Source organism: Clinocottus analis, unplaced genomic scaffold, assembly GCF_023055335.1.
Source record: "Clinocottus analis isolate CAN_PGR_092001 unplaced genomic scaffold, fCliAna1.0.p SCAF_24, whole genome shotgun sequence".
Classification (NCBI taxonomy): Eukaryota; Metazoa; Chordata; class Actinopteri; order Perciformes; family Cottidae; genus Clinocottus; species Clinocottus analis.
This window is the reverse complement of record NW_027175976.1, coordinates 9,988,184-10,004,469: the sequence shown is the minus strand read 5'-3', so window position 1 is coordinate 10,004,469 and position 16,286 is coordinate 9,988,184. Positions and strand designations below refer to the sequence as shown.

General features: G+C 48.4%; 1 protein-coding gene across 1 annotated transcript; it reads left to right on the top strand.

The window, feature by feature from the left end:
- Positions 1 to 505: 505 nt before the first annotated feature.
- slx9 (SLX9 ribosome biogenesis factor) lies at positions 506 to 15,559 on the top strand. The gene is made up of 6 exons (XM_068590352.1): positions 506 to 1,030; positions 1,781 to 1,901; positions 12,188 to 12,256; positions 13,203 to 13,374; positions 15,022 to 15,087; positions 15,169 to 15,559. Exons 1-6 carry the CDS (start codon positions 812 to 814, stop codon positions 15,293 to 15,295), a joined length of 774 nt encoding a protein of 257 aa, XP_068446453.1. The 5' UTR covers positions 506 to 811; the 3' UTR covers positions 15,296 to 15,559.
- Positions 15,560 to 16,286: the final 727 nt, after the last annotated feature.

Here is a 16,286-nt window from a genome sequence, read left to right as displayed (position 1 = left end):
GAGTGAAAGTCTTGGGAATCTGCTTCATGCTCTCCACTCACAGGGACACAGCACGGAAATCACATTGTTCCCCAGACACTCAAACAAATATGGATTTGGAGCACAAAACTTAATTATATTTAAATATCCCAACAGCTTATCTAATGGTAGATAATACACTGTTGATATTGATTTGAGCAAGTTATCAAACTATGAAAGCAATAGTAAATTAAACCAAATTGTTGGACAGCGGAACACGGGGATTAATAGCAGGCGGAACTCTCCCTCTGTGCCGTTTTCCACCGAACCACTAATCCTGAACACCAGTCACGCTTGTCATGACAACAACATCAAGCTGCCCGGAGTAAAAACATGTACAGTAATTCAGGAATATTTCTTTCAGATTAAGATCATTTTAAATAATAATGTATTAGTCCCGCAGTGGGGAAATTACAGGATTACAGCACCAGACACGAAGTGGAATAATACATTAAAAAAAAGAAGTTATATAAATAAAAAATTACAACAGTAATAAAACAGTTAAAAATAAGTAAATCATTATAAAATTTGTCAAGGCATTTATGTGTTACGTATGGTGCTTTAAGGAATATACAAATGCAAATCACTAAACAACTTAGAGTCTGGCGCAACACAACCACGGCGGAGCGGCGCAACCGAGGTTTGACTTTTACTTTTAAAGGTAAAACAGATTCACTTCCGGTTGCGGTGGCGCTGACTTGATATCGTCACACGCTGTCGACACCGGGGAGCACCATTACAGCGGGTTGTGTGCAGCAGCGGAGGTTCGGTTCACCCTGAAGTTTTCTTAACAATGGTCGGGAAGATCAAACACGTCCGCCAGAAGCTCCACCAGGAGGCCGTGCGGCTCGAGAGGCCGGGCCGCCTCACGCAGTCCCCGGGCCGCCTCACGCAGTCCCCCGGCTCCGCGCTGCCTCCGGGTCCGGAGCAGCCCGCCGCCTCGGAACTACACAAAACAAGCGCTCCTCTTCTGGAGAATCAGAAGAGCGACTCCTCGACCGAAGCGAAACAGGTCGGTGAACGGAACCGTGTCAAGGAATAGCGTTAGTCGGTGTTGCACCGTGGATTCAGACGTCAGTCAATGGCCCCGGGGTCTTGTCGTAAAGGGATCCGTTCTGTCGCGATGAATTCACCAAACACGCCTTTACTCTGAAGCGTCTCTCGAGTTAACGGGACCAGAACGAAAGGAGGAGACCATGAATATAATGATGAATAATAATATGTGGTGTGTGTGTATCCGCTCCGTGGTCCTGCTTCTGTATTTTTTAGTTGTGATTGTATTGTTCCATTGTTCTGCATCCTCCCCTGTAGCAACGGTAATGGGGTCACGGTGGGATGTTTGTTTATGTGTCAGGGTTCACACACTGTCCCGGGTTACCTGTGTATATTATAGTATCACAGTAAATGCAATATTATGGGATGCATCCAGCCTGGAACCAGCAGACAGAGCAGACCCACAGACTGTGAGCGAAGTGTCCTCTCGTCGGGATGCTGGTTCCTGGAGCAGGAGGGAGGGCCAGAGCAGACCAGGGGGCTGGAGGCCCCCTCACCCAACAAGCTGTGCCACTGCACAGCATGATGGATCATTATACTTTTAGATAATACCCCAAAGGCTTCAAGACAAATCTTCATGGAGTTAAATAATCACAAATCGAAACATATTTTAACGTCCTCTGTTCATGGTCCTCCCAGAGAAGCGGCTCACATGAAGGGCTCCCTGGTACTGCGGAGCGCTAACTTCCTGTGTTGTGCACCCTCACAGCCTGTGGGGGAGATCTCCTTCCCCTCGGGGATCTTTGCTGGCACCAGGATCACACCAGAGGCCCTGGTCCAAACACTCAAGTTTGAGGACCCTCCAGACGTCCCCATACCTGCTCAGAAAGGTAAGGCTGCCTGTTAGCGCTCCACATGGGAGATTGTGGATGGGCATGTTGAGTACGGTGCATTGGTTGTTGTTGAATATTCATATCCACAGTATGCACGAACACAAAGATTAAAAGGTGCTACAGCAATTCAACATTGCAACATTAGCAAGCAACAGAAAAGATAAGACATGATTCACATGTGAAGTCTTTAGTTTGTCAAGTCGAGCTCCAAAAGCACTGGATGGGACATTCCCCATAACATCACCAACATGACGCCCTCTCCCCATCAGGGTGCTGTCTGCTCTGTGTGTGCAGTGCTCATCTGAGCTCTAATGTGAAACTGTCTCTGTATCAGATGTTCAGCACATGATTATCAAGGCAAACATAATTCATGGTAACCATATCTCAATATTCATGCACAAAGTGGGGAAAACAGAATGATGTCATCAGTTTCATTTTGTTAATGAGCGTTTAGTCTTTTTTGACCATGTAGGGATGGAGAGAGTTTGGCAGCATAACTTAATAAATATAATGTTCACTATTAACGTGATATCAATATTTCTGTGTTGAATATCACGTTATCGTCTCTCTCATGCATTACTGGCGTCCAGCAGATGATCCTTTATGCTGCGGTCACACCAGACGGAAAGTGAATGTCCCGCGCGAGGACATACAAAGTCAATGCAAAGACACCAATGGACGCCAGTCACGCCACGTGAGTGGCGCGACGTGCAAAGCCTGCACGCCATGGCTCTTTTAAAGCCTCTCTGTGGTGGAGGCTCCGCCCGTCATCACTGATGGCCCGCCGTTGTTCAACAGCTATGGAGGACAAGTTGAAGGATATTATTATGAACCAGACACGAGAACGTTTGATGGTCCGACGTGTGTGGGACTTCCACCACACCTACAAAGCAGAACTGGTGGATATTTTTTCCTTAGGGGAAATTATGACTTATTCCATAGAGATGGAGATAAGTCACGCCTCCTCTCCGGCGCGCCGAGCGCGAATGTTGCAAATACTACAAATAGTCTTGCAAGTAAACTCAGGCGAGCAACGTGATGGAAAAGTCTCTTGGCTTCTGGTGTGAACGCAGCGTTCCGATGCCAAACCTGAACTAAAGGCTGATTTATACTCGGGTTTTATGCAGAGACGCAAGCACGCAAGACACGCATGGCCGACCTTGCGTGGTCAAATCGGCCATTTTGCGTGCTTCACCCCAAATTTCTAACTATCCGTCAAAGCTACGAGAGCCGTACGCTGCAGCAAGGCTGTGATTGGTCCGCTAACCACGTCCTTTCTGAGTCTCTCATGTCCGGTTTCACAGCATCATACCTCTGTTTTTAAAAGCCACAGCAGAAACAGGAACAATGGATCCTGTTGAAGAACGTTTGGCTGAAGAGGTCAAATATGAGCATTTATAAAACCCGTCTTTGAGTGAGTGTCTGGACAACAAGACTGAGTATATGAACAAACCAACGATTTCCACAACTTCCACGCCCAAAGAGGGCGTGGATAGTCGACTCTAAACGGTCGTAGCGCCACCTGCTGTTCTGGCGTACGGAAAACGCAGAGGAACTAAAAATCAAAACGAGTCCGTCAATCCGACTGCGTGGCAGCAGCAGTTGTAGTTGCAGGAGTATAATTCAGCCTAAAGCCGCGTTGAAACCGGCAGGAGGAGAGCGAGTACGTTAGCAACACCGGCTAACGGCTCACGTACGGAGGTTCCACTGAGTCGCATAACTCGTGTAGATCATGACGTTACCATGATGTGTTCACGTGTAATCTGTAAAAGGCAGCGCTGGCTCCAGCGCGTAGACGAGGACGACCCAGACGAGGCCTCCTGCTCAGAGCCGCCTCCGTCATGCAGCAGTGGAAGCGGCGCGTCCACACATCTGCTGAACCTGTGGGGAGGTAACGTCAGCAGTAGTCAGGAGCTGAAACGCAAGAATATCCCACGTTTTAGAGCCACTTGAACCTGACGGTGAACCAACGATCAGCTCAGCCAGTTCCATCAGCCGCTTGATGGGTTCCCTTCCGGGAAAAGCACCAGTTTAGAACACAGAGATCCACACTGGGTCTGACGTCTTCTGTCTACTGGGAACCAGGAAGTAGGCCGAGTCTGTCGTACGCCGGTTTCTGTAACGGGTCCTGGATCTCTGCTGAGGGATCCATCTCCTTCTGGGAGGATTCACCTCATGACCCGTGAGCAGAGAGGGAACCGTGTCCATCTATTCCCTCAACACACGCTATGTTACGTTCAGGAGCTGCTGTCATCAACAGAATGCTGATGCAGCGTTTAGAGGTCCCATATTGGTCCAAAGGGATATTATTTCCTTTGCTTTTGGTTTTAAAACCAAAAGCAAAGGAAATAATATCACTTTCGACTTTCGTGCTGCTAAGTATTGTGAAAATGTGAAAACAAGGTTGTTGTTGTTTTTTTTACCCCTGTCAAAATGTACGCAGCTGTGCCGTATGCTAGCTTGATCGGCATACAGTGAAAGAAAAAAGCGTATGAAAGTGAAAAGTTGCTCCTCCCGGGCCGGTCTTGTCCTAAGTCTCATCATCGCAGCAGCTAGGAGGGTCAGGCACTGACTCCGCCCACAGTGATGCTGCGAGGACGTCACAACCCAGATGCTTAAGATGGGAAACGCTGACCAATTGGAGCAGACTGTGCTTTTTGGTAAACGGAGCGTTTCAGATAGAGGTCCAATACAGAGACAGCGGGTGACATAAGTATACAACCCGTCACCATTGTCGTTAGGAAATATATTTCTAAAACCTTCAACTTCATTGTGGAAACATACTGATGGATTGGTTACAGAAGGATTTCTAATCTTCTGAATGGTTTAGTGAGTATTGTTGGGGCCATACTCTGTATTTCCAAAACCATTAAAACATGTAAACCGGTTCCGACCTGTATTTAGAGTTTCTACCAGAACATGACGCTGAGCATCACATGCCCCCTTTAGACGTCTTAAACCGAGGCACCGCTCCATCGAGGGGAAGACACTAACTCAGAGTTAAACCGACCCTGAGGAGGACCACATGAGTCCACAGTGTGGCTCAAAGGTTAGAAGAACTGCTCTTGAAGAGGTTCTCAATGCCACACCACATCCTGATGGTCACTATATTCCTATTTGCAGTCTTTCAACAAGAAACGACTCATTTAGTGAGTTGTACTCTCAGGAGAGAATGCACGCTGTGAAGTTTAATTAGGACGAACATGACTCCTCTCCAGCGTTGCATTGACTGGCCACTAGATGGCGTATGAGACATACTGTTGTGCTCATATTTGGGGGGCTGCTGGTCTATGTCCTTCCAGCTCTGGAGCAGCTCCTTCTAAAGGCTGAGGAGCAAGACCCCCAGAGGGGCCGGGGCAGCGTCTCTGGGCCTCGGTGGGCTTGAGGGGGTTCTGGCCACCGGCCTCGTTGCTGAGCACGCCGTGCCGCGTGAAGCCTCACCAGACAACGGCCCGCTGCTATTTATAGACCAGGCGAGGTACAGATTTAGCTCATGCATGAAATGAAGGTTTAGCTGCCTCAGTGTTCCCTTGCTTCGGATGGAGACACCGAGGTTCTGTGCCAGATTGAGGACACTCATCTTCCTCTGAGCTCCTGACGAAGACTACAGCAGGGACCCGTTAAAGTAGGAAGAATCCGCTCCAGGACTGCAGCCTTCTCATCAGATCCAGGTTCACTAGACCGGCGGTGGAACCTGGGGCTCCTCTTTTTCACCGGGGTCCAGACGTCTCTGATGAAGCCCGGTGACAGGCCTCACTGAGCGCCAGCCATGTGTGAGCAGCAGAAACAACAGATGAACAGATGTGCTCTTCACTGGCTCGTACTGGGACTTTGTGGCATTCACTAATATTCATTATTAATGTTGATTATTTAATTGTCCGTAGGAACAGATTCATGAATGATCCTAAACGGTTAGGAGACCCAGAGGACGTCACCTGAATGTGTCTGGACTTAAAATAAGATAAGATGAAATAATCCTTTATTAGTCCCTCAGTGGGGAAATTACAGGATTACTGCAGCTGTGCTCACAAGTAAATGAAGATACACATCAAGTAATATAAATAAACAGAACAGGAATAAAGCAGAATAAAAAAGCAGTGAATAGCAGTAAAAAGAATATTAAATATACAGATGGAATAAAACAATCGTTTAAAAATACTTAAACATATTTTATTGCACCAGCAGATGAATTAACGTATGAAGTCAAGTAAGATAAGTATGTATCTTTCTGCCACGAGGCATCTCTCACTCAGAAGCGTGGCATCATGGGGGTTGGTCTTGGTACCGTCAGCTTGTGGTTCGGGTTCCTTCAGATTCCATCGTTGAGGTTTTGACCTCATGTCTCCTCCGTCCCAAACAGGCAGGACGGTATCGTTACGATGTGATGCATACTCGTCCTCTTACTGACGCTGCTTATCAACCTGCACTATGAATTCATTGAAGAATCCACTTGTCTTTATTCATATTGTATGTAAACACTTAGTGTTTCTTGAGCACAACACAAGAAGTTGTAAAACCTTTAAACTTCATTCTCAGCTCATCATTATCTCTCATCTCCAGATGAAAGTCGTATGACATCACCAACGTTACCGGCGCTGTGCGACGTAACGTCTACACTGATGACTGCGGCGCTTCATGAGATAGCGTTTGCAGTTAAAGACCTCGAGAGCTATCCAGTCTCTTGAGCACAGCAAGTCCACGCTGACCTCTAGTGGCCGTAGTGCTTATGACGGGCAAAGGAAGAAGTCAGGCGCTGCGTCCAAAGAGCTTTGGGTCGGGCCGAGCTTCTTTCTTTATATTTTATGATGACATCACACCCATCATCATGTTTATGTGACACGTTGCAGGAATACAGATGCTGGTCTGATATGACGTCCGTCTGATATTAGTGTCTCTCACCTTGGACTGACGGACCAGGCCTTCTTTTTCTTCTGCTCTATATTTTTTTTGCTAAAACTTTCATCTCAAACCATTCCTTGTGTCCCACCGCCTCGCAGCTCAAGGCCTTTTCTTCTTCTCATCGTCAGTCCCGTGGGGGGACAAGTGTCTTTTCTTCCTTCCAGCTGGGACACGGCTCCATGTCCAAAGAGGTTATTTATTCATGCCCCCTCATGGCCTCTTGACAAAGCGCTCTGTCTGCAGTCTAATTGGAGGTATCGTATCACGACCAGACCCTGGAGGACCCGGAGCCTCTTTACTCTGAGGTCAGCTCCCTAAAGACGGCCCTGCCCACTTCCCTCCACTATCCTCCCTCTATCCTCCTCTATCCTCCCTCTATCCTCCTCTATCCTCCCTCTATCCTCCTCTCTCCTCCTCTCTCCTCCTCTTAGGACCAGTGGATGTTGTCGCTCTCGTTTGAAGGATTATGTCGTCTCCCTGTCACATTCCCGTGTTATCAGTGCTGATGGTTCTCCACCCGTCTGAGGGGCCAGTCGGCCCGTGCAGAATATCATGTTTCTGTACATCACTGCATGCGAGTAACGGTTATGATGTAACGGTTATGATGTAATGGTTATGATGTAATGGTTATGAAGTAATGGTTATGAAGTAACAGTTATCTGCATGTGCGACATGATGCTGGAAAGATGAAAGTGGTTTTAACGTGAGACATCGGATCCTTTGTCTTTGTTAAACACTGTAAACCCCACAGGGGTGTTATTAAGGAGTTTATTATTTATTAGGAGTTTATTCTTTGCATCCGTCTCGTTCCTTCATGTCTTTTAGATGTGAAGAGACCAAATGACTTGCGACATGAACCTTGTGTTTCTTCAGATGAATAATGTGTTCATGACACAGAGCACGGGGAGGAGTCTGAGCGGGAGGGGTCTGAGCAGGAGGAGGAGCCTGAACAGGAGGAGCAGGGGGAGGAGTCTGAGCAGGAGGGGCAGGAGGAGGAGTCTGAGCGGGAGGAAGATTCTAACCCGGAGGAGGAGCCTGAGCAGGAGTCTAAGCAGGGGGAGGAGTCTAAGCAGGGGGAGGAGTCTAAGCAGGGGGAGGAGCAGGGGAGGAGTCTAAGCAGGGGGAGGAGTCTGAGCAGTAGGAGTCTGAGCAGTATGAGCTGGGGGAGGAGGCCGTGAGGAGGCGGGCTGTGTCGGTGAGAGGCCATCTCCAGCCAGCCGTAATCACAGCTATCTGTTTCCTGGACCAGCAGGAAGGGGATGCTCCCAGTGGGAGCGTGTGGTAAAGCCCCACACCTCCTCCACAAACACAGGGCTTAGGTTTCTCCTCCTCTCCCCACCGTGTAGTCAGCAGCAGATGCCTATCTTTGCCTGTTCCTTCCTGCAAACAGCAGCAGCAACACTTCTGTTGTGGAGCTGCGGTGAGATAACGCTGCAGACCGTCTCATCGAGGTCAGCAGCTCAAGGAGATAACGGCCCCGGAGGTTGAGCCTCATTAAAGGAAAAACTCAGTTCTCATCCCCAAAACGTGTTTCATCTCCGAGTGTTCTTATTGGTTCATGTGCCCCCCCCGCCCTCCACACACACACTCACACAGAAAACTGACTCGCCGTCAATGACAGGATCAACTTTTTTCCTTCAACATTGATGGCTGTCGGTAGCTTCTGGGTAATGGCGGACCGGACTGACCGGTGCTTCGCTCAGGCTGTGTGCGGTTGTGAAGGAGCTCTGCGGCTCGGCTCATCCTGTGATTGGACATCTCGTCCAGACGTGCTGTCAGTCGCGGCCGCCAGCGAGGAATGCTGCCGCGCATCAGCCTCGTGCTTCAAAGGATGGATGGCGGCCATAAAGGAATGTTCACTTTGCTGTCGACTCCTTGCTGGTTTCTGTTGACTGTAAGATAGAAGAACAGCGGCCGTGACCTTTTAGACGTGTTGCGTTCAGGCTCATTGCCGATTACCGTCTTTTCAAAATTCTGTGTTCTCAGGAACCAATTTGATTCGGCCACAAGACATCTTGGCTAGGTTGAGGAAAAGACCGTGGTTTGGATTGAAAAAAGAGCTCTTTTACAAAGTTATGTTTGCTGTGTGGGAACATGACGCATTATGGATGTAGCCAAAGTTACATAACGTTACGTAACCAACACGTCAGCGGTGAGTTTCGGTTCAACACGGACGCAGCACCGGTCTCCTGGGTGAAAGTCCTGTTTGAGAAGGGCGATATACACTCTTGCAACTACAACTGCTGCTGACCACGCAGTCGCATCGGCAGACTCGTGTTGGTTTATAGTTCCCGCCTTTTTCATACTCCAGACCAGCAGGTGGCGCAACGACCGTTTAGAGTCGACCTGCACACCGACGTTCACAGATATCTCCCTCCAGGAATTCACCTCCATCTGCGTGTCCTGATACTCGTAAGAGGGCTGATGGGACGACGCAAGAGGCCCTTGCGGGTCTTGCGTGCTTGCGTCTCTGTGTAAAAATAACCACTCATCCCTCTGAGCTACCCGTAAAACCCGAAAGCAGCCTTAAACGTCGCTGTGATGGAGGAGCCGACTGGCTCAGGCCGTGAGAGAAGGAAGCTGCTGAGGACCGATGGGGCTGAAGGATCAATACAGCAGCAAACAGTCACTCTGTGCCGCTGGGACGGCTCATCACGCCCGCCGTGCTCATTGAAACGACGCGAGCTGACCTCTGACCCCACAGAGCTGCACCGACACCAATCGATGGACAGAAACCAGGCCAGACACCGAGGCCTGGACTACCAACTGGAACCAGAACAGGGAAGAGGCCTTCAGCTGACTTGTGTTCATCAACCATTAGTCCTCCGTTGTTATGCATACAGCACACATATATATATATATATATATATATATATATAAACACACAGATACACACACACACACACACACACACACACACACACACACACAGATACACTGCCTGGCCCAAAAACAAGTGTCCATCTGGAGGTAACTCCTGCTGCTACTGTACCAGCCTGTGGGCGCAGTGCTGTGATCTGGGGTTGCTGCAGTTGCTCAGGTTCAGCAACAGCATGTGATGACTAGTCAGCTGACTACCTGAAGATACTGAATGACCGGGTTATTGCATCAATGGATGTTTTCTTCCTGAGGCACAGGCATATTCAAGATGACAATGCAGGATTCATGAGGCTCAGAGTGTGAAAGAGTGGTTCATGGAGCATGAGGCATCATGTTCACACATGGAGGCCAGACCTGAACCCCATTGAGAGTCTTGATGTGCTGGAGAAGCTTTGCAGCGGTCAGACTCTACCATCATCAACACAAGATCTTAATAGAGGCTGGGCAAAGTTGAAAAAATAATTAACTGATTTGTCTCATGATATTTCTGCGATTAATCTCATTATGCGCCAAATTCAACAATGAAGTAAAAACTAGTGTATTGCAGCTTTTATTTTAAAGTAATGTTATCAGAACAATATAACAGCACTCTGGAGCAACAACAAGTTAACATCCATACATATATAGTTTATACATCTGTTTTCTTGTTTATGAACAGGTACTGTTCAGTAGTAAGGGTCCCTGTGAGGGACAAACCACTCCTTCTTTGGTCCATGTTCAGTAGTAAGGGTCCCTGTGAGGGACAAACCACTCCTTCTTTGGTCCATGTTCAGTAGTAAGGGTCCCTGTGAGGGACAAACCACTCCTTCTTTGGTCCATGTTCAGTAGTAAGGGTCCCTGTGAGGGACAAACCACTCCTTCTTTGGTCCATGTTCAGTAGTAAGGGTCCCTGTGAGGGACAAACCACTCCTTCTTTGGTCCATGTTCAGTAGTAAGGGTCCCTGTGAGGGACAAACCACTCCTTCTTTGGTCCATGTTCAGTAGTAAGGGTCCCTGTGAGGGACAAACCACTCCTTCTTTGGTCCATGTTCAGTAGTAAGGGTCCCTGTGAGGGACAAACCACTCCTTCTTTGGTCCATGTTCAGTCTGTTTCTTACCTTAAAGATGTTAAAGACCAGCAGTTGATTCACTTTCTACAAAAGCAATAAGTGCTTTTCATGTTTTCAGGTCAGTTTTTCTTCCTCGTTGGTAAAAGTCTGTGTTGTCTTGAACAAGTGACCTGACGTCTGGTTGAAGAGGTGGAGGTGTGACGGACAGCTGACAGGTATCAGCAGCTTTGCTCATGCCATTAATGTTCCATCCTGACGCTGAGCTGCTGGCAGACTGAGCGCTTGAGGCGAGCGACTCGCTCAGAAACTACAGAACAATACGAGCTTTCACGTCAGGCTCAAGTCAGCAAATCGGCCGGTGAAGCTACGGAAGAGGGAGCGAGCACCTAAATGAATCGCCTTCAAAGTAAAAGCCCCCCCCCACCCCCAAAATGCAGTTAACACATGATCAAATAATCAACGGCGTTAATTGATTGAAAAGTTAATGCGATATTAACGCGTCAACTTGCCCAGCTCTAGTATATATATATATATATATATATATATATATATATTTATATATATATATATAAATATATAAATACAATTCTCATCGTACTCGAGTGTCTGCTGTCGTTCCGTGTGTTGTTAGTTTGTGAAGCTCTGGTCCCTGGGTTCACCTGGAGGTTCAGGTCACAATAACAATGATCCGTTCCCCTCAGTACTTCCTGCTTTAGGTCACGCCCCTTCCTGCAGGATGGTGTGTGACGCATTCAGAACATGTTTAATACTACAGTTATGCAGCGGCCCTCGTATCCATGACGACAAGTCCACAGCCACGAGAGAAGCAGCACTGCACCGAATCGTTTCTATTTCCTCCTGCCGCGGGCTTTGAACGCACCACGCAGGCTTTGAACGCACCACACTGTCTTTGAACGCACCACGCGGTCTTTGAACACACCACGCTGTCTTTGAACGCACCACGCGGCCTTTGAACGCACCACGCAGGCTTTGAACGCACCACACTGTCTTTGAACGCACCACGCGGGCTTTGAACGCACCACGCTGTCTTTGAACGCACCACGCGGTCTTTGAACACACCACGCTGTCTTTGAACGCACCACGCGGCCTTTGAACGCACCACACTGATAGATATCCATATAAATTAAGAGTTCCACGGAACCGTGGAAACTTCCAGCTCAGTAGAGGAGACGGTCAGTCTGCTGCTGACACAGCTAAAGTGTGTGTGTGTGTGTGTGTGTGTGTGTGCGCGTGTGCGCGTGTGTGTGCGCGTGTGTGTGTGTGTGTGTGTGTGTGTGTGTGTGTGTGTGTGTGTGTGTGTGCGCGTGTGTGTGCGCGTGTGTGTGTGTGTGTGTGTGTGTGTGTGTGTGTGTGTGTGTGTGTGTGTGTGTGTGTGTGTGTGTGTGTGTGTGTGTGTGTGTGTGTGCGCGTGTGCATTCGTGTGTTCGTTCACAGGCCCAGAAGAGAAGAAAGTCAAGTCAAAGAAGGAGAAGATGAAGGAGCGGAGGGATAGATGGCTGAACAGTGAGTTCACATCAACACGTCTCATCTTCTGCTTCAGGGCGCCTTAATGGAGCCGACGAGCACGAGTTACATTTACACAAGCAGAAGACAAACGCGTGCATATGACATGTTCTAGAGTGATGACATCATAAAACAAGATGACGAACATGAGTTTGATCCGTAATGCTCAAAGGAAGCGTTGAAGGTCAGACTGAATAAGTTTGTCCTGACGTCGAGCTCTGAGTTTAGTCCCGAGCCACAGCCTCCGTGCACTGCACTGTGGCGTGCACGTGTTCTGCTTTCCTGCAGAAGATCCATCTTTGGCCTCTTTAATTATAACTCCACGACCCGACATCATCATCGCCGCCGCCACCTCCCGTGCCGGCGCTGCGGCCGGTAACCGTACCCGGCTGCTGAGCCAATCAATTCCCGGGTAACACAAGGCGTTTCCTGTTGGGCGCGTAATTAGAGGCTAATGGCCGAGCCGCTCGGTCCTGCTGAAACCCAAGAGCAGAGCGCAGGAATTAGAAGAAGATGGAGAGAAATATTAGTGCTTTTCAGATTTGACTTGGGGGAGGGGCAGCAGAGCAGAGAGGGAAGCTTCTGACAGAATCACTTGTTTTACTTATTTTCATTGATCTGGACTGTTATTACTATTAGATTTATTTTAAATATATAACAAGAAAACACAACAAGCAGAAGCAAAACAGTGAGCACGTGCAGCTCACTCTCAATACATCCACGTCATGTGATTGAGAAGTGACCGCGTATGAGGGAACGTGTGTTCTGCTTCAGTGTTCTGCAAGTGGAGAACGCATCAGACTGCAGAACCTGAACCTCTTTTCTGTGTGGACCTGCTGCTCTCTATCCCTCTCTCTCTCTCTCTCTCTCTCTCTCTCTCTCTCTCTCTCTCTCTCTCTCTCTCTCTCTCTCTCTCTCTCTCTCTCTCCTGTCCCCCCCCCCTCAGAGATCAGCTCCATCAAGCAGGCTAAGGAGCAGCAGGCGGCCGAGGCGCAGCGTCAGGCCACGCCCGTGGTGGGCGACATGAGGCCGCTGGCCGACGCCCTGCCGGAGCTCTGCCAGCTGGTCGCCCCCGCCGCCGCCCCCGCCGCTCGCCGCAAGAGCAGAAAAAACAAAGTGTAAGTGCCAGGTGACGCACCGCTGGCAGCGCCACGGCGTCCTCTATCGTTACTCCATTCAATGTGACCTCGAGGGGAGGAAGAGCACACCTTCAGTTGGGCAACCGGATGTACATGAACACCGTGTCCCAGCATGCCCTGGGGCAGGACATGTTTTAACACGGGCCCAAAGAGAGGCATTTGAATGTGTGGTGTGTTTATTTACGTGTTCTCCATTCAGTTTTATTTGCATATCCCGATTACACCCGTCAGCAGGTTACAGTCTGCGGAGTGGAGACACTTTTCAGCCCGGGAAGTTCAAGCTCAAGACCGGCCCACTTTTTCCATGGTCGTGGAAATCGGATAAACGAAGCAACAGTTTAGCTCTTGCTATCTTATATTTTTGTTTTATTAAAACCATGGTCCAACAAATAATGTTAAGGTTAAATACAACAATAATAACCACTTAAGATGAGAAGTTAACAAAAAATATTCCACTATTCCACAAGGATAGGTTGACAAATTAACAAAAGCAGAAATAAATAAATTGTAATCACTACTTCCTCGGCAGTGCACATCCATACACAATTAACAGACATGACAAATACATAATATGAAGTTACTACTAAATAGCTCATTTTGGAAAACTAAAAGCAAATTGCAAAACAAAACAGGAGTGCAGATGTGTGAGCATCAGGTTGTATCAGTATTAGTGCTGCAGTGAGCTGCTTTCCTCTACACATCTTTTTAAAACGGGGTTGTAGACTTGATACGGACGCTCTCAGCTCATGCTCCATGTTGAGATTTGTCTTTTTCCGGTTTTAAATATCCAGATTTTTCTGAGTCCCAGCGGTGGTTTCCCTGACGTTGGTCCCGACACACCATCATGGAAGGGTCCGGCATGAGTGGGACTCGTGTCCTTGGCGTCTGTCTAATGTCATGTCCTCTTCAGGAGCATCTCATTATCACTTGAGCAGGACCCTAGAGAGGCGCTTCTATTTCAGTGAGCGAGTCCAGGTGGAGGATCCAGCATCTCTCTCAAGGTCACCTTGAAGGCAGAGCTACTGCAGAGCCTGCAGTCAGTACAGTGAGCGATGTGATGAGGCAGGTGAGGTTGGAGGTACCGTCTGAATCATGCAGCGATCACGAGGGTGCATGTCCCTCCCCTTCTGAGGCAAGAGACAATTAAAGGCAGTCGCAGCAATTCCAAAGAAAACATAAATAATATTTTTTTATTACCGCTCTCGTCCCGTCCAGCTCTGCTCCTTCAGGCCGTCATTCACAGGCTCGTAAATGTCGGCTCTCCCACTGGAGGGAGGGCGGGCTCCTCTTCATCGCCTCATCACCTCCTGCTCAACGCACAGCAGAGAGGAAGGACTCGTGCTGCCTTCATGTTCTGTAAAAAAAAAAAAAAAAAGTGAAAAAATCTGTAGTCAAAGCTACATTGTCTATAAAAGAACCTCATTGTTGACAGGATCAAAATAGATATAAAAACTCATTTTGTTATTGTAGGATTATTTGGTGCAGAAATGTCTCGTATATACCTGTGAAGCATGAAGACCAATGGACACGTGCTGTATTAATATTCATACTAATAGGCATTGCACGTGGAGGCTGAACCCTCACGGTGCGTTCAATGTCCTCATGTCAACATATCTTGTCCCTCAGGCCGGTGAAGAGACCTGAACCAACAGACTTCAGTCAGATGAAACAGTCACAGAAACGCAAACTCCTGTAAGCATCTTTCATATTTATAATCACATTATTCATATTACATGTGTTATAATCTTATTCATGTGTTTTCCTTTTTTGCAGTGAAACGGAGACCAGTCGGTTTAGCAACGCGGTGAAGACCCTCTCGGCCAAAATGAACCCTCTGTCAGACATCGGCGAGCAGCTGAGGAAGAGGATGAGGCAGGAAGAAGAGCAAGGCCCCAGCTAACAGCAGCAGGGACGGCCTCCACAGACGTTAATCTACTAATCCCAGTCCCCTCTTGTGAGGGGAACCCAACCCCGGAACATCCTTGGATTTAGGAGGAATAACCCGACGCCTGGGCCCCTCCCCCTCCGGGCCCCGCCCCCTCCACCGGGCTGCAGGGTGCTGCTCTCACACGGAGACGAAGAGCAGCAAGGTGGTGTTTGTACATGTCGACTGTAGCGCATTCCCTCTCACTTTTACTTCAGTAATAAACCACAACACATCCAACCGTCAGCTGTCCGTGTGTTTTCTATACGACTGAGAGGCGCCGCTTCCGTACGACGAAGAGGCGCCGCTTCCGTACGACGAAGAGGCGCCGCTTCCGTACGGCGAAGAGGCGCCGCTTCCGTACGGCGAAGAGGCGCCGCTTCCGTACGGCGAAGAGGCGCCGCTTCCGTACGGCGAAGAGGCGCCGCTTCCGTACGTTGAAGAGTAGGGTTGGGTACCGAGAACCGGTGCTAATGTGGCACCGGTTCCAAGACGTCCGGTACCTACCGGACCGAAACACAACGCGGATTTCGGTATCTGAACCGATTTAAATATTTTTTTTTTACACTACTCTGTAAACACGCAGCGCGCTCACAGAGTGATCGCTGGGGAGACAACATGAGTGCAGGAGCTTTTGCCGTCCTCGGCTTGTTGGAACAAAGCTGTAGTCCAGTAAATCTCTCCAGTTGATATTAATGATGACGTGTTGTCCAGTAAAGCAGCAGTTTGTAGAAACCAACCGTTTCTGAGAGGAGTTGTGTTGCACACTCTCCCTGTCAGGCCACCTGATGCTGGTCTGTTCTTTTTTAAAGAAATATATATTGTTTATAGTTTGAAGTTAAAAAATTTTAGGCTGCAGTTTGAAGTGTTTTGTATGTATTTATATTCATAGTATACTTTAATTTATTGTTCAATTTGAAGAAAAAAAATGGCCTTGGCAATAAAAAAGTATCGGTTCAGGCACCGT